Below are 24471 nucleotides of genomic sequence, written 5' to 3'. Positions count from 1 at the left end.
AAAATAATTTATTTTAGGTTATTTTACAGGAAATAAATTTTGTTCACAAGAAAATAACAAATATTTTGGTACCAAAAACTGATTTTATGTAAAATGTCAGTTACGTGGTATTTTCATTAGTGTTACGAAATGAACTCTTACTATCTTAAAAGATTTTTCTTCAATTTAAAAATTTTAATTAATTGGAAAAATACTATACTGTTGAGAGGCAGAACAAAACTGATAAGTACCATACAGTTTTTAATTTTGAAAAACGTTTTAAATCTAGTATAATTTATAATTAAGTGAATAAGATATTTTTTGAAAATAAAATCTTATGTTGGAAAGGAGTTTTTATTTGATGTTAATTTCACTCAATTACAATGTAAGATGCTATACTTTACTGTATAAAAAAAATTAAGGAAGAATATTCAATTATTGAAATTGTTCATTTTATCTATTCTAATAAAAAATATTTGATCACAAACATAATTACAATTACCTATTCCTCGTGTATTAGTAGTTGCTCGTTGTTTAATAATTCGTCGACCTCTTTTCTAGCTTGAATTCTTTGTTCAACCGGTACGAAAAGAATTTCATAAGTTCTATACATAAATGCTCCCGTGGAGATCACCGTTAACCCAACAGCTACGCTCACAATACCTTTGTGTAATTTATTTAATACCCCATTCATAAATCTTGACATAATAATATTTATTGTTCGAGAAAACAGAATTTAAGTAAAACAAAAAATTTGAAAAGTACCGTAAAATGACGTATAACAAAGCGAACTTCTAAGAAACTTGATAATATGGATTATGAGCAAAAATTTTGAACATAAACTGAGAACAAAATCTACGAGCGATATTTATCAAAATAAAAGGTTATACCACGGCATACCAACTACTACCATACGACAATCGGGCCAAAGATACATTGGTATGAAGTTGGCAGCAACAAATATTGTTTTTGCTGACTTTAGTAACAAAAAAATTTTGACAACTGTTGCGCAGGAATATTAAACAAAAAATTGAAATATTAAACATAAATTGGTAATACTGAAATTGATTGATTCTGCAGTATGCAATTTTATTTTTTTATAATTTCATTTTAGTTAATTATTTATTGGTAACTAGCAATACAAATTAGTTCGGATAAATCGCGAAGTCTTTACAACTGTATTTTTTTACGTGAATATTTGAACTGATTCTATATACATTAATAGTGCATACATCAAGCAATGTATATTGATATTGAAGATCTTTGAAACAAAAACAGAAAGTGCGTACTTAAGTCCTTCCCAAGTACAAGTAAGTTCAACTTAAGTCTATCATCTTTTCGTCCATGTTTCAAGAGCATAATTATTTTTCCCTATTATTTTTGTGCTGTCTAATTTTTAATGCATGTTTTATTATAGTGTCTCCAATCACTGCTTGGGAAAAACTTCAACAAAACTTGCAAGGAGAAGATATTCAACAACTTTATAATGATCATTTTCCTATTGAAGTGCGGCAATTATTATCCCCATGGTTTGAAACAAAAGCTTGGTATGATAATATAATTTTTATCCCTATAATAGTTTTAAATTTAAGTAGATTAAAAAATAAAAGTATAATATAATAATAATAATAATAATTATAAAATATTTTATTACAGTATTATAGTTTAAATTAAAACTCCATAATTATTGAGTTTATAAATATATATGTATATTTATATGATATTAGGCTTAATATACTTTATTTACATTCAATTCCTAACAACTAATTAATAGAACCTTTATACATAAGTATTATTATTTTATGACATTTTAATAAATGTTAATAAATTATTTATATTATATTTAATTAAATTTAATATTAATATTCCACAGTTTTAATTACATGATTTCTTATTGTATATTATATTTTAATTTAATATTATAAATATTAATGAATATAAATAATAATAATTGTTACTAAAACTATAACTAACCATTTATTAATATTTTAGTAGTCTATTTTCTGTTTACCAAATAATTGGTTTTTTTTACTTAAATTTATTAAAACTTAGGGATTCTCAATTAGTATGCTGTTAATATTTTACATTTAATTAATCAAAACCAATCACTTCACAATTATTTTAGTTTTATTAATTAGTATATTCATATACTTTTGGATAGAATATATTCAATAACCTTATTCTTACCTTTTAATCAGATATAATTTAATATATATGTATATTAATATTAAATATTTATATATATTATACTCATAATTATCATGTTTCTCAAATTATATCATATTTGCCATGTTTGTAATTTGGTTTATGGAGATACTTAAGTCCCATAAAATAATATTTATTAATAACCTAAAAATATGTGTACTATTTTTAATTTATTTTTTATTGTAAACAAAAAATATATTTTATTTTTCGATCAGAAGTTCTGCCAATATTTCTATTTTATAATTTATTGAAATAATTTTAAAACTAATAAATACACTGACTTTTTTTGTATTAATATTTTGTTATAAAATCATTAAACTTATTTCTATTAGATCAGTGTTTCTCAAATTGTGTTACACGTAACCCTTGGGGTACTCAAGATTTTTTAAGTATTACAAGTCTGGCCCACAAACCTTTAGATTTAAATAATTTATGTGGTCATTCAAGTTTAATTCATGTTAAAAGTAAATTTAGAAATAAATTAAATGTTGAAGATGATTTAAAATTGTATCTAACTAAATTAGAACCCTATATTGATCAACTGTGCCTACAAAAACGAGCTCACCCTTCTTACTAATTTCATTGAAAGTAAGCTTTTTTTTTAACATTTTTCATGTGTTAGTTTTCAATGAAATAAAAATGTATTTATGTTTTTACATTTTTTATATTTATTTTAATTTACTAACTAAGAAGGGGTACTCAAAAAAGTTGATTGATTAAAATGAGTACAATGTTTATAAAAGTTTCAGAATCCCTGTATTAGATTAACTATAAATTGTCATATTATTTAAAAAAATGTAGTCCTGTATAGTACAAAATACACCGATTTATTATCTTAATTAATGTTTTTTTTTAATGCACCTAACTTAGTTCAACTATAGACAGTGGAGTATTTATGGGGGTGTTGGGGTTCCTCCCAGATAATTTACAGTCCTCAAATTTTTAATTTTTGTTAATTCAAATAAAGGAAAAATTTTAAAATTTATAAATTTTATTAATTTTATAAAAATTAATAAAACCCGAGAAGATAATATTTGTATTTTTAACTGTGCAAGACGAAACATTGCTGTAGCCTGTAGTTCACTGAAAATTGTTATCTACTTACTGTAGAGATAGTTGGCTGAAAATCTTATTTTGTTTCAGAAAAGACTTAATGGCCTTGGCATGTTATAGATTCATCCAGATTTAAATATTTTTTCTTATAGAGTTATTGACTAATTCGTAAATAAAAGAATGAAGCTAGAGTTTATCATATAGTTTATAATTAATGAAATTAGATTTTTCAATAAGAATATAAAAATTTAATTTTGACCATTTTATACTGATTTTTAAAAAAAATGTATGATGACCCCCCAAAAAAAAAAAAAAAATATTAATAATAATAAATTGTAAATACGCCACTGACTATTTACATAAATTAATGATATAGACTCAGCTATTTTATCTTTAGCTTATTGCTGATTGTACAATTGTATAACAATTATGGTTTTATGTATTAGACTTAGACATTTAGTGAATACGTTATGGTAGTGAAGTTTAGAATTCAGTATACGAGTGCATATTTGATATAGGGATTGTATGGCTTTCACAGGAGACATGTGACCTACTTTTTAGTTACTGGTATACTGAATATAGCATATAGTCCTATTTCATTAAATAAATATTTATGATTATATAACATACTTAATATCTAGTCAGTGTCTAATTTATGTCCAGAAAAAGTAATCAGCCTCATGTATTGTCAAAAGCAAATGTGTTTAATTTTTTGCTTGTCTTTTGCTTAGTTTTATAAATTCCTTTAGTTAGTGTGTTATTACAGTTTTTTCAATAATGGTATGATATATCTTTGTGTATAAGTAGTAAAATAATTTAAGGCTTAGCCTTTTTTGGCTCTATAATTTTAAAAATCAGTATTATAATTATAATATTTATTCATAACATACATAATGAGATTTATTTTGTTAAGTTTATATTGTAGACCATAAATAGTATTCTTAGAACTACTCAAGAACATAACTAAGTATTAGATAGTTATTATTCTACAAATACAAATTAAACCAAAACATTCATTTTAGAATTAACACAGAGAATAATTTGACAAATTTTGTAAGTTTAGATTAAATAAATTAATAATATAAAAATAAAAATTAATGACTCATTCAATTGTCTGCCCGCAAGTTATTATTGGACAGTAGTAATAGTGTTTATACATATTAACTAATCTTTGTTGTGTGTATAATCTAGAAAATACTATATATCTTTCTGAGAATGTATAGCATATATTATATCGGTACCAATTTTTAATTTAATAATTATTTTATTTTTTCAACTTTTGTTGTATAATTTACCTTAAAACAGAATATTTATTTAATTTTTAAGTTCATCGGTAATCAAATTAAATTAAAATTATTTTATTTGTTTTAAAATAAGTTATATTTTTTTTTACCAGATTTATTTATTGATTATAAAAGAGCTGTTACTAAAGTATTAAAACTAAAACCAATCATTATTCATATTTACTACTAACAATTATATGGTTATCCTCAGTTAATTTCTAAGAACCAGTGGATCATATATACTAATATTATCTTATTCAGATTCGATCATAACAATTCTTATATTAAATTTTGTATATTTTTTTAAAATGCCCATCTTAAATATTTTACCTATTAATAATATTATCAATACAAGTACATAAATTATATAGTATAAGAATTTTAAAATAGTACACATTTTAATTTTAACATTTCTTTATAATTTGCAACACAGTTTCAGATTTGTAATTTAATAAATAGTCCAGAAAAATTCAAAGTAATTAAAATCTTAATTTTAAATTAACATTTAGATACTGTATATGTATACATATGTATAGTTTAAACATCTGGAAACAAAATTATACACTTATTTAATTTTGATACTAGTTATTTAGAAATCCATAAAATAAATTATTCTAAAATAAAGTTCAATAGGATTATTAAAGATTTTTTTTTTTTTTTGTACATCTCAATGAATTATTATGAGTATCTACTTACATTTCTAATTGAATTGTAATTATCTGAAAAGGTAATACAAATACAACTGAGATTTTTAAAGCAAACATTGTGCAATGATTATTATAAATTCTTTAAAATTATCATCACTATTTTCTGTTGTAGTTTGGTAAAAAAAATATCAAGTTGATTAGAAAATAGAAGTAATTTAAATGTATTATATATATAGGTACTATTATTCATAGTTACTAAAATTATCTTAATTTAAATATTTATAATTTTTAAATTGAATAAGTATTAACTTCCCTTATAGTTAAATATTAATGAGCAAAAAAAAATATTTATGTTTTTATTTATTTTTTAAATAAAGCTAAAAGGAAAATTTAGGTAAAAATTATTAATACAACTTTTATTACATTGAATGAATTTATTGATTTCTCAGAAATCAAAATTAATGAGTTACAACTTTGATAGTCATAACCATTTATCTAGAGCATTTTATTTTATTTTTTTTCTTTGTATTTTGTTGAAACATCACATTTTTAACTCAATATGAGTGTGGAATATTAGTTAACCCTTATTTTCATTTATTTATTTTTTATTTTTCATAACAATCATATATGTATATCATATTCTTAGAAGTAATTATTTTTGCATATTATTTGTAGCAAATTTTCTGGTTACTGTTAAGCCATTTATATAATTGTGAATTTAGTTTACTATAAGTTTATTTTGTATAATTAGTCCATACATTGGAATTTTTATCATGATTAAATGTACAGCCCTGTTTATAATACATTATGACTCATAATAGTTTAATAACTTGTATAATGTTTAAACATGCTATATTATGCTATGAATGTATATATTTCATGTTTACCACATCATAAAAATAATTGATTTATTACTTAAAATATTATTTATTATTTGTCAATTGTGCATTCACATTATTTTAACTAATTCAATCTTTGTTATATTATTTTACTAATACCTAGAACAAGTATTTATTTTTTATTTAAATGGTTATCATAGCAGTCAGTGTTAACGATATAGTTTATGATTAAGACTAACAACTGATCTAAAACTAGTATTTATTACTATTTTTTTTTTTTTAACTCTTGTGTTTCTTGCACCAATTATCCATGAAGTTTATATGAAATTACCTTTTCCTAGAACTATCAAATTATGCTATGATAAATTAATCAGATAAGAAGTAATAAACTAATACTAATCTATTTAAAAATTGATTTTTAATGAATAGCATATCAGTTACTAGTTAAATAATATTATTTACTATTTGTCTTTTGGTTTTGTCACTCGATGTTACAACTAATCCTTAGTAAATTATACAAAGCAGTGCATATATAATAGTATTGACTACCATAGTAAATATCATTTATTTATTTATTTTTATTCATTCAATTATATTAAAGTATAAAATGTATTTATTTTAATTATTTTATAGGACTGAAATTGATCCAGATAATTTAGAGCATGAAGGTTATATTAAAGGGTTATTTGTGTCTTTTGTGGATGAAATTGTATCTAAAGCTAATTCTATGGTAACTAATGAACAGTTTGTTAGTAAACTAAAATTAATTGATACAGCAAAATTGTATAAAGTAAGTATTTTGAGTTTATTATTATTTAATATAATTTTGGCTTGTAGGAAAGAAGAACAAATATCTGTTTCAAAATTATATTTTTTTTTGTCTGAATAAATTTGAATACAGTGGAACCTCCATTAATTGTGTTTTGATTATTTGTGATCGCGATTTACCGTGTTTTTCATTTATCCGTGTTACCTTTCCCCACCGTTATCCTGGATAATCAAGGTTCTACTGAACTTAGTTTTTTTAAAAGTAAACATTTGACTGAAATAATATTTCTTATTAATTAATATTTTATTGTAGAAACTATACATTCAAATAGCCATAATGTATTTAATGATGGTTCTTATATTTTTCTCTTCCCCTAATATTAATTAATTACTTATTGAAATTTGCATTATTAATACTAAATAATTTCTTTGAATTCTTATTGTGAAAATTATATATTCATTTTAAATATTTATTATTTTATTTATTTTTTCTTTTGTTAATTTTATAGGATAAGTACTCACAAAATCCAAAAGAATTGATAAGAGTCATTAAAAAGTGTTTGGAATCTGAATCTTTATTGGTACAACAAAATAATGTACGTATTAGACATTTTTTTTTTATATTATTATATAAAAGAAAAAAAAAATTAATTAAATTAAATTTATAACACTTTATTAAGTGTCTTATTAAAAACAATATATTATTTTACTACAGTATTGTAAATTATTAGTTTCTCCTTTCAATTTTCATTTTCTTTAAGACTATTATCAGTTACTACAGATTATATTCTCAAAAGCATTATAAAAATTAATTATTGCAGTATAAGAGTAATTGATTTTTTTTTTAAAGCCTTGAAAGTATATCATTATAAAAAGAATGTATTTAAATATCAAATTAACAGTGATATGATAACTAATAAAAGTTGACTTTATGATCCATACCCTAAATTAAAATGCATTAGAAATACATATTTACATGTTATTTTTAACTGGAATGAGTGTTATCATTGCCCACTTTCATCAATATTTAAACCCTGTCATAAGTAGGTGTTAAAAATGTACGCTTATAACCATCTCTTATTTACTTTGATAATTTTCAATTTTCATTCACTGAATTTACAATTCATTGGGTTATTTGTTATTAATATTAATGATAAAAATTTAAAAATAAAACACTTTTAATCTGTATTTAGATTATATGTTTTAGATTGTTTTAGATTAATTACGTTAGTATTTAAATTAAAGTATGTCATTTTAGTCTGTTATTTAATTATTTAGGTAACTATAATAGATAGTATTTAAATTTTTTTATATAACTTCATATAACATTATATGCAAAATATAAACTTTTAGTAAAGTTAAAAATGTAATTACTCCATATCTTATATTAATAAATTTAAATAAATGTTAAACTATATTTTAATAGTTATATTAATATTTAAATTTAATTTTAAAAAATATCTGTTTATTTTAAATACTTATCAAAAAAAAAAAATTTTTAAATGCATTTATTATTTAGTCATTAATGGAAATTAATGTAAAAACATCCCAAGAAATGGAAAATATTGAAATTATGCAACAGATGGAATTAATCAGCAACCATATTACACATACAAATGAGATTCGAATGACAATTCAATCAGATATTGATTCTTTCAATATGTTATATTCAGAATCTGCTAAATGTACTCGTAAGTTTTGATTCAAATTATAATTATTTTGTTTTATTTATTAATATTTTTACACTCCAGAACATTTACAACAAATGAGAAATCAGAGAATGAATATTCCTCAAGGTCCTGAAATTGAACGTAAATTAAAACAAGAAAAAGAACTCTACGAAGGACAACTAAAGACTCAATCTTTAAGTCTTAATAATGCACTTTGTGTTTATATCAATAAACTTAATGAATCATTAAATTTGCTCAGCCCTGTACAAGCTCATATTATTGATAAGGCATTAATTCAGTGGAAACGTGAACAACAGTTAGCTGGTAATGGATATAAATACATGAAGGATATAGATGTCATTCAAACTTGGTACATTTACAGTTATATGAATAATTTTCTAAGTTATTTAATTTTATTTATGTTTCTTAATGTACTAGGTGTGAAAAATTATGTGATTTAATATGGATAACTCGTTCACAAATAAAAGAAGCTGATCGTTTTAGAGTAAATTTGGGCCGTTATTTTGAACTGCCCCAGTCATGTGAAATTATAAATACACTTCTTGACATGACTACTCAATATCTTTCATCATTAGTAGCAAGGTAAAAAATATGCTTGTTTATGCTGTTATTTTAAATTATTAATTTATTGATTGTTGAAATTATGACTATTTAGTACTTTTGTTATTATAACTCAACCTCCTCAAGTATTAAAAACAAATACAAGATTTGTTGCTGAAGTGCGTCTACTGATTGGTGGAAAACTCAATATTCACATGACTTCACCTGTGGTATATAATTATAAAACATTTTTATTTACTTAATGTACAGTGTATAAATACACTTATAATTTCTTTATTCAAATTAAATATTTTTCATCTCTAGATATAAGAATAAAATTAATTTCTTATATAGGTTAAAGTATCAATTGTTAGTGAAACTCAAGCTAACCAAATAATTGGAAGAAATAAACCTGATGGTGAATCATGTGGAGAAATATTAAATTGCACTGGTAAAATGGAATATCAACCAGTACAAAGACATCTGTCAACTAATTTCAGGTAAATCCTAAAGTATTATCATATTTACTAATCAAATATAATTATATATTAATGTTTATGAATAATAGAAGTATGCAGCTAAAAAAAATCAAACGCACAGAAAAAAAGGGAACAGAATCTGTAATGGATGAAAAATTCTCAATTTTATTTTCCTCAAAATTTTTTATTGGCAATGAACTTCAATTTGAGGTATGATTTTAAAATAAAAATTAAGGGAAAAAAAATTATAAATGATATATTAAATAGTTTGAATCAGGAAGATAATGATGTAATAATTAAGTTTTTTCCTTTTTAATATGTTTTTGATACTTTATTATACTAATGTTAAATTAGAGTCCAGTTCAATAATTTAAATCATTAATTTACAAACCACAGTAAATATTTGCAATAATAAATTTGTGAAGCAACATACATTGAAATATATTTAAAATGTAGTTGTCACTCTAATGAAATTTCAAATTATCTAGATTAATCTAATCTACTCCCATGTCATCATTATGCATATAATATTACATGTGGTAAAATAAAGAAAGTTCAACTAAAATTATAGGTATGGAACTTATCATTACCAGTAGTAGTTATTGTTCATGGAAATCAAGATCCTCATGCTTGGGCTACTGTAACATGGGATAATGCTTTTGCTGAACCTGGCCGAGTTCCATTTAATGTTCCTGATAAAGTCCCATGGAGAAATGTGGCAGAAGCTTTGAACATGAAATTTTCAGCTGCTACGGGACGTGGTCTCTCAGAAGAAAGTTTAACATTTTTAGCTGAAAAAGCTTTTAGGTTAGTTATATGTTTTACTTAAATCAATAAAACTGTTGAGATAAATTAATGTGTGTGTATATATTTTATATTTAGAATGCAAAATATGGATTTCAATCATATGGTTTTGTCATGGTCACAGTTCTGTAAAGAACCTTTGCCACAAAGAAGTTTCACATTTTGGGAATGGTTTTATGCAGTGATGAAAATAACTAGAGAACATTTAAAAGGACCTTGGACTGATGGGTAATATGAACAATATAATATTTACCAACTCTAATTTATTATATGTGTTTAGTCCTGTCTAATCCTAAAATAATAACTATTGGTCTTACAGTTTTTTTTTTTTTTTTTTGACACTTGTTTTATAAATTTGAATCAAAAGTTTAATTTAATATCTTTTTATTTTACAAAGTGGACATATTTAGTACTATAAAATATTAATGTTTGTGTATAACAAGTATAAAAGAAAAAAGATACTGGGATGGGTGAATGATATTGCTGTATTGGTCTTAATAATGTACCATCAATTTGCATTATTTAAAAAACTTTGTAAAATTAACCCCCTCTAAGTACCAACTAGATAAAATTTTCTACCAGAAATCTCGTATGAGTGTGATATCTTTCTGGTCAAAATTATGTGCATAGAAAAGAATAATTTCAATAAAGTCAATACATTACTCATTTTGCTTAGAATCTAAAATAATATAATTTTCAATATTGTAACCAGTAAAATATTCACTACAAATATTACAGTGAATGTAGTGATTTATCAGCTTTAAAATGAAAAAAAAAAAGTCATTTAGAACCATTTATACCTAATATCTTACCAGATTTTTTGTAATACTTATAGAGCAATAATGGGATTCATTAGAAAGTCTGATGCAGAAGAGATGTTAACAAGATACGCAACTGGTACATTTTTATTGAGATTTTCAGATTCAGAACTAGGTGGACTAACTGTTGCTTGGGCTGGATGTGAGTAATACTTATAAATTAATTTATTCTATATATTTTAATTGTTTTTTTTTTTCAGCTAACGATTCTGATGCTTATAGCTTACATCCATTCTCAGCCAAAGATTTATCTATTCGAAACTTAGCTGACAGGCTATTGGATTTGCCTTATCTCACTAAATTATATCCTGATATTGATAAAAATCAAGCATTTGGAAAATATTACACACAACCTCAAAGTAACATTTCTATCATTAAAATTTCATTTTAATATATATATTTATATTGTATAAAGTTCCCTTTTATATAAGCTAAAACATTGACATCAATTTTAACTTTTTAATATATATATATATATATATATATTTTTTATATATATGTAATTTAGATATTAGTACACCTGTTACAAGCAATGGATATTTAAAGCCATTATTGGTTACTCATGTTCCGGGATGGGGTGGACCTGGTACCAATTGTCAAGGAATGAATAGTTATCCCAATACCCCTCAGAATCATATGTTTCATGTCAACAGCCCAGGGAATTGTAGCATTAGAGAAACATCATCAGTACATAGTGAACCAGTGACTAAGTAAGAAATTTATTTTACCTTTATTATGTATAGTATTTAGCTTGAATATAGTTTTGTTTGAGTATGAAAGAGATAAAATAAATTAGAAGTGGGTGAGTAGGTTTAAATATATTGTAAGTATTTTTATATAATTATTGATAAGTTAATATCTACTTTTTATACTTTTCATAATTTTCAGGATGTTAATATCGTATATCTATATTTATTTATTTTAGTTAACATTCATGTTTCACAGAAAATTTGATTTGGTTACATGAGTTGCAATGGTATCCTGTGTGTGTTTTGTATAAGTGTATCTTATTTGCATTAATAAGAATTATTTATTAAAATAATTTTTAATTAAATCAATACTTATATTTATAGTTTTAAGTGTGTTAAATTTGAGTATATTTAAGTTTTAAAAAAATAAAATATTATGTTTGATTTGTAATACTTAACAAATTTATTCTCTAGGATAAAATTAGTATTCATTATTCTATAATGCTTTAATTACATTATTCAAAATTATATGAATATTAAATATTATAGTAAAATATTTATAAATGTCAGTAATTATTCTGTATTAGCTAGATTTTCAAGAATCTTAATTATAGTATTCAATAAGCTTATTTTTATTTAAGTAAAATGTAAGTAGTATTGTAGTTTTTAATAATTATTATTAATTTTATTTTGTAGTGTTAATAGAAAAAATTGAAATGCTCGCTCACTTCTAATAAGAAATCATTTTTAAATGCTTTGGAAGTGGTGTACATAGAACAATTTAGGTTAATATTTCTAAGGTTCAAATTTTATTTGAAATCATAATATTGGAGTTGTTTAGTTGCTTTGAATTTGTATATAAAGTAAATTTATTATTATATCAATTTTGATTATTAACTGTTAACTGAATTTGTAATTCAGTGGCGTAATTTAGTTTTGATCTTTGGCATTCCAAACTTTTGATGTGATCATAGATGATTGAATATATAATCTTCAGTCTCAGTAAGGTTGTGGTTCAAGGTTAGAATTGGACCACAATAACTCCTGCTTGTTGTAAGAGGCTATTAATATTTACTAACAACCATTGGTGCTTTCCATAGTGGATAAAACAGCAATTGAAGGACTTGATAATAGCAGCTTGAGAATAACTTAAGAACTGACTCATCAACTGCGATGCAGAAAACAAGGGGAAACTACTGCATTATTTTTCTTTTTCTTGAAGATATTGATAAAATTGTTGAGATGAAAAATTCTGTAGGTAAAATAGTGCCCCATTCGAATCTCCAGGTGGGAACTACCAAGACAATTTCATCAAAAGTAAAGAACAAGAGAACAGCAACAGGGAATGTATGATCTTTGGGTGTTTGCGGAAGACTCGAAAATGTGAAGTTGGAAATGAAATGGATCAAAATTGATATCTTGGGTACGACAAGAAGATTACTGATCGAGTATATATTAAATATTACTATTTAATGGAGAAAAACAAGATTGTAGGAGTAGGGATAATACTAAACAAAACGTTTGGTAATAAGATCAATACCATTATACATTATAACAAAAAGATAATAACTATTAAAAGAGTCTAAATAATTGGATATATTTATAATTCAAGTGTATATACCAATGTCTAGCTATAAGGATGAAGAGATAGAAGAAATATATAACAAACAAATAACAGAAATATCAGAAATGGCAAAAGAGAGGTAGAGGTGAACAACTTATAGAATTTTGCAAGGAAAAGTATATGATAGTCACCAACACTATGTTTATACAATCTTAACAGAGGAGATATACCTGAACTATGCTCAAAAGGGATGACAGATACCAATTAGATTACATATTAGTGAGGAAAAGATACAGAATCCAGGTCAAACAAAGTAAAGGTTACCCAGAAGCAGTTATAGACTCTGATCATGATTCTGTCATTATGGAAACAAGATGAAGCCTCAAAAAGCCTAGAATAAATAAGGAATCTAAGAAAAAGTGGAATTTAGAAGAAAAAAAAACAAGGAAAAACTTCTATGAGGAAATAAATGAGATAATAAACAAATGTACCAGCAACTATCGAGGACAAATGAAAACCCTGAAAGAAGCTATCTCAAAAACAGCAGATTAGAATCTAGAGAAACTTAAAGATAATAGAAGGAAATATAAAAATATGAAAACAGATGAAGGGCAAAATTAATACGAAAGGTACAGGAATTTGGTAAACAGAGAGTCAAGAAGAGCAAAGGAAGAATGGCTAGAAAACACGTGCTTGTATATGAACATCTATTTAAAAAAATAAACAAATTAATAAAAATTATATATAAAAATTAATTAATTAATAAAAAAAACAATTTTTCGATTTACGTATAAGTATATCTGAAATCCTTAGAAAAAAATGAAAAAATAATTATGAATAATAGAGAAAGACTAGCAGTCTAGAAAGAATACATAGAAGAACTTTATAGGCTGACAGCACAGGCAAGAGGCACAGAACCACCGAAGTGGAAAATGGAAATCAGGAATTCCATAGGACTTAATATCATGAAAGAAGAACTTGAGTTAGCAATAAAAGAATTAAAATGTAATAAAGTTGTCGGAATAGACCACCTGAATAGGGAATTACTGATGACATTGGAGGGAACGGGAAAAAAAGTATTGTCTAATATAACTGAAGCCTATGAAACAGGGGAAGTCCTAGATGACTTTGAAAAGTGTATAATGATACCAATATCAAAAAATGCAAATATTATAGGACAATAAATTTAATATCACACACCTCAAAGATTCTAACAAAAATAGTCTACAAAAGGATAGAAAATGAAATAGAAGAAAACTTAATAGAAAACACATTTGGATTTATATGGAATGGAAGAACTGGGGAAGCAATCTTTTTCCTTAGACTTGCAATAATCTAAGATAAATTTCTGGATCCACCCCTGATAGATTCCATACAAAATTAAAGGAAGTTTCTAAAAAAAAAAAAAAAACCATATACATATGTATTGGGTTTCCAGTTTTTTATAAATAAATAGAATATTTACAATTTAAATAAAAAAAAAAATTAAATTAAATTGATGAATACAAATAACAACATTACATATAACAATAATATTAATAACAAGTCCTAAGTATTTTGATAATAATTATTGTGCTGTTGGAAACTTGTCCTTACAGACATAGCATTTGCTTGATATAAATCTATCCAATATAAAATGTTATTTTAAGTTATCTAAAAAAAAGGATGTAAAAAATGAATTTTTGTCATTCTGTTTGTTTTGTCTAGGCAATGTTGGTTTTTGGCCTTTATCAGAATTCTCCTTAGTAATTATAACTAAAAAATAAAAAATGTATTAATTTATTTATTTTTGGTATTAAAATGTAGTAAATAACTAACCTAGCCCTAATTACGCCACTGTAATAATTGAATCATATTTTAAATAAGATTTGAAGTACTATGTATACTACTTATATACTATTTCTTGCCAATATTTATGAATGTAGCACGGCATATAAATTCTTTCACAATTTATTTTTATAAGGTCTTTGAAAATTTTTATTATTTTTTTAGTTTATATAATGCATGTTTATACTTTATTTTTAAAAATATTTAAATATATGGAGCCTTAAAATTTTAATTATACTAATTAATGAATGTATAAACATTTGATTACTTTTTCATTCTGAATTCTAAAATTGAAAAAATTAAATTTAACAATTTTCAATCTATTATACTTAAATATTTAACAAGATTACATTTCTGTAATTTAAAAATATTGTTTTTTATACATTAAAGTTCATGGAAAAGAAAAATTGTTTAAGTTATTATACAAGCAAATAAATATGACATTTAAAGTCAATTTTTCACTTATGTTATACAAAAATTTAAAATCAACAAGATTTTATTGCATAATGAATAAATAATTTCCCAAAGATATCCATAGTATAAAACTTAAATTATATTTGTTATTATTTGTTTTATTACTTTAAGGTTTTAATTTTCAGTAATAGTCATTACTTAATAATAACTGAACATTTTCTTAAATTTGGGATGTTTCCAATTAGAAAAGGATTGCTAAAATAAGTATATCACAGTTAAAATCTAACTTTTTACCATAGACTTCTCAGGATTATATAATTGTATGTTCTGCAATATGTTAAGAAAGTTAACATTCTTTTAATTCTATAACTCTTGAAAGTATATTATGTTGAAAGATTATATTTATTATTTCAATATATGTAAAAACAATTTAATTAATATTTTAAAAAAGTGTTTATTTGCACTATGGATAGATAATAAAAAAAATATTAAATTGTTATTAATAATATTCTATCTTCTTTATAAATGAAGAAATTACCATAGTAAGAAACTAAAATTTGTTATCTTGTTATTAAATGAATTATTCAAATGTTATTTTACAAAGGTTCCAAATATTATAAAATTATCTGTAGTATAAAATGTATTTATATTTAAAAAAAATAAATAATTTTTAATTTTGCTTTTAACTCAACAGTACATGTGAAAAATACCGTCCAGGGTCGTTTTTTTCAACTGCCATCCTGTGACGGGATTTAGAAATGCCTATATACTGTGATCCTGGAATCATTTGTCCAAATGAATTTGGATGTTAATTTTTTTTTTTTTTCGTTTTTATTACTATAACTAATAAATAGGATTCGGAAGTTATAGGAGTTGCATATTGTTCTGTATGCTCTCAATTTATAGCAAACCAAGCTTAAAATCCGAGCTATACTATGTTGAGTTTAAAAATTGAAAATTAAAAATGCATATTTTATATATTTTGTTAATTTTAGAAAAATAATTGCATATTTTATTGATTTTTGCATATTTGTATGTATAATTAATATTTTTTAAAAAAAATTATTTTTTTTCATTTTTAACCAATTTATATGAAATAATGTTAATTAACAAAACGCTAATAATGAGGAAAACGTCCATCATATATAACTCGATATTATTTTTCATGGTTATTTATTGTTATTTTTTAATGTCTACTATGAATTTAACGAAAATATTGATTATGAAAATATAGTTTAATGCGATAACTTAACAGGTATTATACTACATATATTTATTTCGTATTTCACAAATAATGAAAATATATTTGCTTAACTATTTTTTTAAGTTCAATAAAATCTCAAATGCCAACTGGTTATATGCCATATTTTAGTTTTCAATATTAAAGTTTTTTTTAAATATAGGTTTTTTAGAATTTACTAATTAACTTTTAATAAATGAAGAAATATTTTTATTTATTTTTTTTGCATTTTTCACATTTTTTTCATGCATATTTTACCTTTTTTGACTCCTATAACTTCAGAACCCTTATTTCCATAAATTCTTACATTAGAGTAGATTGAAAAGATTAATGAACCTTATTCCTTTAGCATATTTCTAGTCTTTTTAGATTATATAAGTTGCATTTATATATTAAGAACTGTATTCTTAAACATATTTAGTACTCAAGTGTGATTTTTGTGAAACTATAAAAACTAAGAAAATTAATTTAGAGATATTTAAAACACAGTATTGATTTTGAAGATGTGTTTTGAATCATATTCAATTTCTCCAAAATAGCTAGGCCTTAAGCGTGAATGTATCTATAGTTTTTATAATTATTAAAGCATTGATATTATAATATAATTTATTAAAAATCAAATTTCAGTATTTACCATATTTAAATCTCAAACATAACTTATAAGATCCAAAAAATTGCATTCTATGTATTCTGTGTTCTAATTTTAAATTTGTTAAATTTATAAAATATTTTATTTGTTCGATTGGCTTAATATTGTTTTGCTTATTTAGTATGATGGCATTTGGAAATGATTCCTTAGAAATGGATTTTTCTTCGAACTTAAATGACATATCGCATGTGGATGAAGCATTTTTTTAAAAGTGTATATTAGATATGCTATCTTATAGTTTAGATTAGGTAGATCATTTAATTTCATAATTATACTGCTTTTGTTAGTTTACCTTTAATTATTTTTTACTTAGTTTGTATTACTTAAAATTGTTGATGCACATAATCTTACTCAATTGACATGAGCAAACCATTTTTTTTAATTCAATTTGAATTTTTTATAGTTATTATTATTTCATTTATTTAGACTATGCATTTATTATTATTATTATTATTATTTTTATTATTATTTTTGTACATTTAAAACAATTTTTGTGATCATCAAGTCCTATGGTGCTTAGTTAACAAACTGCTTCGTTTCGCTGTTATTTTTATTATTATTATCATAATTATTATTATTATTATTATGTTTATTATATTATTTAACTGTAATATTATATCATGACCTTATTCCATCTATATTGATCAGATAACATTTTTTATTTTGTACTTAAAAACCTTTTACAAGTCGTTTTGTTATTTAATTGTTGAATGCCAATACATTTCTAAGGATGTACTTGCTTTTGTACTTACCTTTTTTATTTTAACATTAAAATTGGTGAGTAATAATTAATTAAATTAAGCTTTTTTAAATATGATAACAGATATAGGTAAAAAAAAAAAAAAAACGCTTCTCATTTTTTTTCTTTTTTACAGAAATTTCATTATTTTATAATATTAACTCTATAATGTGTAATGAAATGGCCGACATCCTTAGTCTTAATTTTGTTTTTTAAAAACATATTATGTACTTAAAACAATAACTTCTTATGTGTTTAGATGATATACCATTTGATAAATATGATAATATAATATATATGTATTAATATTAATTATTATAAGTGTTTATTTTATGTATTACTTATTGTAATAATGTACTCAGAATGGGTTTCTTAATGTTTTCTTTCATGTTGTAACATTAGTCGAAAATTAATTTTTTCGCATGTAAAGTAAATTAAATTATAATTGCTATATTATACAAACATCAAACATGCACAAACTATTAAAAAAAAAAAAATGAAATATGCTTGTTTTTAAAAGTTTGAAATTCTTATAATAACAAGACTCAATGGATCAAATTAGTTTTAGATTTTGTCTTAATTTTGACAACTAATTTAACCTTATATAGAATATTATTTTGATGTTATACCTAATGGTTGTCATTTCAAAATATTTCCCTTGTGTGTTTTGTTTTAAACTGATAGTATATATACTATAAATTTTGTATGAATGTTTCATTTTAAATGTATGTTCAATTAAAACTAAAATACCAGAAATTGTGTTTTTAAATTAAGTATTGAAATAAATACTATGGTTATTTATTGTTTGTTTTATATATAACTGTAATCAATTTTATGGTTTTTATTATCGATTTGTATGGAACAATAAAATGGATTTTAAAGCTCTTAACATTATTGTTTATTTTTAATTCAAAATATGTCAAATCTGTATCAGTTTATTTAATCGATTAAATATTAATTAATAATTTTAGAGAAAAGAAGAAAAAATTAAGAACGGTGTTTAAAAATTTAGAAAAGAGTTATGACAGAGTGCCAAGAGTAGTTTTAAAGTGGGCATTAATGAGAAAAGAAGTACTAAAAATGTTATATAAATTTGATTCATTATATGTATGAAGGCTCAAGAGCTAGTGTGGAGTAATAGAAGATTTCAATGTAGAAGTTGGTGTGCATCAGAGTTGGGCGTTATTCGAATAAAATTTTATTTAGATGTTTATTTAGATAATATTTTATTCGAATAAATTATTATTCGAATGATTTTTTTCACAATTATTCGAATAAATTATTATTCGACTAATTTTCAAACTCAATTATTCGAATAAAAAATTAATTGAATAATTTTTGGAAAAATTTAAAAATATTGTATAATAAAAAACAAATATTAATTTATATAAGAAAGTAAAGAAATATATATATAATAATATTTGAATATGAATAATATTTTATAATCATATTTCGTAAAAATATTACAATCATAAATAGTAGTAAATAATAATAACAAAAATGTCAATAAATTATTTTAGCAAAAATGAAAATGTACATTGATGTACATTTGATAAAACCATGTCTTCGATGTTTAGATATCATAAATTCAAACAGATAATTTTTATAGCTACATACCCATATCTATCTAGTATCTTTATATTTTTGTGTAGAGCTCTATATATTTGAACTTATAAATATGAAATACAACATTGAACATAAGTAGTTAGTACATAGTACCAAAATATCTAAGACCACATAATAAAGTACAGAAACTGGACTAAACTAGATATAATAATAATATCTTCTATATTGATAATTAATTACTCTAAAGGTACATACTAAATATATATACAAACTAGAAGAATTATAATCATTATTTCATAATACATATTTAGTAATTAGTACTAACTACTACTATAATTACTAAGATAGGATAACTATGTTTAAAAATTATTCAAATAATATTATGATCACAAATTATTCCAATAATATTTTTTCTAAATTAGTCGAATAATTTTTGATTCGAATAATTGTATTTGAAAATCAGTCGAATACATTTTTATTTGAATAATTGTATTTGAAAATTAGTCGAATAAATTTTTATTCGAAGAATTGTAAAAAAATGAATCGAATAATTTTTTATTCGAATACATATTTATTCGAATAATTATCTAGATAACATTTTGCCAAACTCTGGTGTGCATCAGGGGTCAGCTTTAGGCCCTTATTTATTCTCTGTAGTAATGGATGAAGTTACGAAAGACATACAGAGCAAGATACACCATGATGTGAGATGTTTGCTGATTTAGTTTTGATAGGAGAAAATCTGGAAGGAGTTAATAAAAGGTTGGATGAGTGGAGATTAGCCCTTGAAGGAAAGGGATTGAGAATTAATAGAAATAAAATAGAGTATATAGAGTATGACTTTGGAAGAAGACACCAAGAAGTTGAGGCTATGAGATCAATGACAATAAGCAGTGATATAAATGGTGAAGTCAAGAACTTGAAATATTTAGGATCATTGGTACAAAAGGATGAGAGGGGGACTTAAACATGGATGTAAAACAACATTAAGTGCGGTTGAATGAAATAGAGAGAAGCATTGGGCGTTTTAAGTGATAAGAGAATTCCAATGAGTACAGGCGCAGCTAGGGGGGATTAGCTCCATCGGACAAAGATTTAACTTCCCCATCAATATTCTATGGCACACAGCATACTTAACTCACAATAGTGTTACATACAAAAATAAGACACATTGCAGTAAATCCAACTGCTTAGAATTTAAAATATATTAATATGGTATATAAGAGTAGAGGTAATTAACAGGTTATTTTAAAATTTGGTAGGAGGGCTATTGCCCTCCCCAGATTTTTTACCCTAGTTGTGCCTATGCCAATGAGGCTGAAAGGTAAATTTTATAAGAGTACAGTAAGACCAACTATGCTTTATAGTTCAGAGTGTTGGATGGATGATGGGAAAATAGAACAGAATATGAATGTTGTATAATATTTTGGCATCATCGAAATGTCCATAATTGTAATCATAATTTTTTATTGAAAATCAAGGTTGAACAAAATATATACTTGCAAATTCATTAACAATCAATATAAGGAAAACTAAGTACCTATATAATTAGATCCACAATTTAATTTTTTTTTTTTTTTTTTGAGCAGGCATGTTTTTATATTATTTATCAATCACAAATAACATTTTAAAATTGTCTTAAGATATTAGATAAAAAATTTAAAAACACATTTAACTTAAATAATTGCTTTATTAAAATATATAATATTGTAGATATTAAGATTTTATTTTTTACTAAATACTTAACCGATAAAGTTTAACCCATAGCATAACAATAACATTATCTATGATTTTAACCTTTGTCTCTGATCATATGAATTAATATGCATATTTAAGAATCATTTCAACTAACAATTTTTTGAAAGAAAAAACAATTTATTTACATATAATTTTTTGGTCTACTTGAATGTTGAAAAATTATTCAATGATTTGGATCTTTGCCAGTTCCCATTGCAGCTTCATAAATCATGTACTTTTTTACTGATTTGGATCTTTGCTGATTCCGACAGCAGCTGCTCTAACAATACGATCGTGTAATTTATATCCAATTTGTGATACCACAACTACAATACCTCCTTCTTTACCTTCTACTACCTATATAAATTAATTTAAAATTTAAGCATTTTACAATTTAATAAAGTACATTACTTTTTTTTTACTTTAATAAAATCTTATTACAATACCTGTTCAAATAAAGCTTTATGAGAATTAGGATCAAATTTTTCATTCAAAGGATTTATAGCCATTAAACCGTGTCTCTGAAAAATCTATAACAAAAATTTCAAATTAGTACTAAAATAAAAGTAAAGAACATAGCATACCATTTTATGAATAACTTTTAATATTTATTCCTAATTTAATTTATATACATCTTGTATAAAATATACATCATTTTATTCATGGCATTCATTAAAACTAATTTAAATAAATTAAAGACAAAAAAAATAGGTAATAAATAATATAATGATATGACAATATAAAAATTGATGTTAGAATTTTAACAATATTTTTATTGTAATTGCATTAGATATCATATCCATAAATTATATTATTCATTAATGATTATAATGAAATATCTCTATTTATAAGAATATAAATATTATTATACCAACCGTTTGTAATTGTGATTCAGTAGTCACCAAGCCTTCATACAAATGTTTCAAATGTGGATTACTATCACATACTTCTTCTTTTGGTACACATTCAGTAGCTTTACTTAAACTATCAGCAACCTAAATAAATTATAATTAAGTATTACAATATTTTACATGCTAATTTAAAAACCTTACATCAAGCAAATCTTTACAAAATCCTTGAATTGCATAAATTTTAGCATCAGAAGTTTCTTTAATAGTACGTTTACGGATATTTTCTGTTTCAGCTAGATACCTTCTAACTTTTTCCTAATTCAAATAAACTTAGTAAATTAAATAATTATTTTTTATCTATAAGTAAATAACTTACAATTAAATTTTTATTTTCTTCTTGTAAATCTTCATTTTGCTTTACAAGAGCTTCAATATCAATTTTTTCTTTACCATCCTTTATTTCTTCTGCATTGTTAGCTGCATCTGACACTTTATGACGAAAAATGTTGTAGCCCATTATAGAATTTAATCTAAATAAATATATTTAATTCATACTAAAAATTGTTTAAACTTTCCTTCCTACTTCATTATACTTATGATGATTCTTGATTCATAACAAATATTTTTAATATTTAGTTTCAAAGAATAAAAATTTAATGTACCAATTTTTACTAATTTAAGGCATATTTTTATTTGGATTCTGTTTGCTGAACTAAATAAAAAATAGTTCTTAAAAATATGATTTTGATTAAATAATATAAAAAACAACTAAACATTTAGAATTAGAGCATTTAACATTTGCCATTAGATACATGAAGCTGAGATCTAATTGAACAAAAAAAACTAATGAATAACTATTGATCTTAATATGAAAGTATAGACCAAAGTTTTACTGAAATACCTTTTTATACAGATGGTTACATTAAGTATACATTAAATTATTAAAAACGTACATACATTTATTACTATGCTAATAGTGATTTTTTAAACAATTATATTTAAATAATTGTTGAATTGAATTATTTCTTACCATTAAACGATTTTAAAACAAATTTTATAAAATCTAAACATTGGGTTAAAATGTTTCATTGTATAAAATTGTAAAAAACATTGTATAAATGTTGTATAACAGCAATGAAAAAAAATTAATTAAATTAATTAATAACGTCGAGAATACAGTTATTCTAAGCTCTTAAAAAGGGCACCTGGATGTTATCCCCATGGTAATAATAAGACGTTTTTATAAGTCTGTCGATTACCAGTACGTAAGCTAGTATTTTTCGCCTTCCAATACACATGAATTCGTTTTAAAATTGTTCGACTTACCTACTTTCCGACGCTAAAACGGACCTGCACGCTCTAAACGGGAAATTAAAGATCGATGTCATGTCTCTACTATTCGGAAATCGGCGAGTTAATAGCAAACGAATTGCGGACTTCTAACGCATGCGGTTTTTGTTACGAATAGAATAGAGTAAACGACAGATAAAGTCAGTGGTGACCGGGTTGAATGTTGTTATGGTTAAAGGGAGGAAGGGAACGGGAGATAACGAACCGATATCGATTAACAATCAGTCGTGATTCTGGGAAGACTAAAATAATAACAAATGAATCTATTCTATAGATGCGTGAAACAGTAATACTGTAATCGATCGATATCGTAATAAACTGTACAATTCTTTATACAGTCGGTGGTGGAAGAACGACGTCGGGTTGTGCAATACAATTTACGAACAGACAGGGTCAGTGGATCTTGGACGGATCTTCTGTGATCGCCGTCAACAGTGATACGATTTACAACGTCCTGGTCGAACATGGATAATCCTTGGAAATCGCCCGGACCGCGTTTCGTCGACCATTGGAAGGGACTGGTCCAGTTCTCCTGATTTTGATAACAACGAGTTATCACCAAAATCAAATTTCGGGAGATCGGTTGTACCAGCCTTAGAAAAATAAATTTCCCGTATTATAATAATTATTAAAAAAAAAATTTTTACCTAGCCAACGTAACCAACGTAAAATTACAAAAATCCTTATATCTGTATATATAAAACAGTAAGCTGATTGACTAATCTATCAATGCAAAGCT

The 24471-nt window shown here is 23.8% G+C and overlaps 2 protein-coding genes across 3 annotated transcripts; one reads left to right on the top strand and one right to left on the bottom strand.

Annotated features, from left to right (window-relative positions):
- Positions 1–481: 481 nt before the first annotated feature.
- On the top strand, positions 482–18052 carry LOC112681764 (signal transducer and activator of transcription 5B-like; the record flags this gene model as incomplete). 2 transcript variants are annotated; one of them, XM_025552069.1, is given in 16 exon segments in its annotated part: positions 482–1289; positions 1397–1526; positions 6640–6796; positions 7284–7370; positions 8294–8465; positions 8526–8814; positions 8883–9047; positions 9121–9235; positions 9360–9505; positions 9574–9694; positions 10056–10291; positions 10367–10516; positions 11124–11248; positions 11307–11465; positions 11615–11816; positions 17611–18052. In XM_025552069.1, coding segments are annotated over 16 exon segments (2343 nt in total). In that variant the 3' UTR covers positions 17699–18052.
- Positions 18053–21648: 3596 nt separating this feature from the next.
- On the bottom strand, positions 21649–24111 carry LOC112681765 (grpE protein homolog 1, mitochondrial). Its single transcript, XM_025552071.1, has 6 exons — positions 23709–24111; positions 22759–22912; positions 22584–22697; positions 22407–22526; positions 21978–22061; positions 21649–21888 (listed from the first exon to the last, which is right to left on the bottom strand). The coding sequence occupies exons 1-6, from the start codon at positions 23768–23770 to the stop codon at positions 21772–21774; spliced, it is 651 nt and encodes a 216-aa protein (XP_025407856.1). The 5' UTR covers positions 23771–24111; the 3' UTR covers positions 21649–21771.
- Between the last annotated feature and the right edge of the window lie 360 nt (positions 24112–24471).

This window comes from Sipha flava, unplaced genomic scaffold, assembly GCF_003268045.1.
Source record: "Sipha flava isolate LNK unplaced genomic scaffold, YSA_version1 19713_pilon_pilon, whole genome shotgun sequence".
Lineage (NCBI taxonomy): Eukaryota > Metazoa > Arthropoda > Insecta > Hemiptera > Aphididae > Sipha > Sipha flava.
Note: the sequence above shows the minus strand (reverse complement) of the source record. Positions and strands in the feature narration are given on the sequence as shown.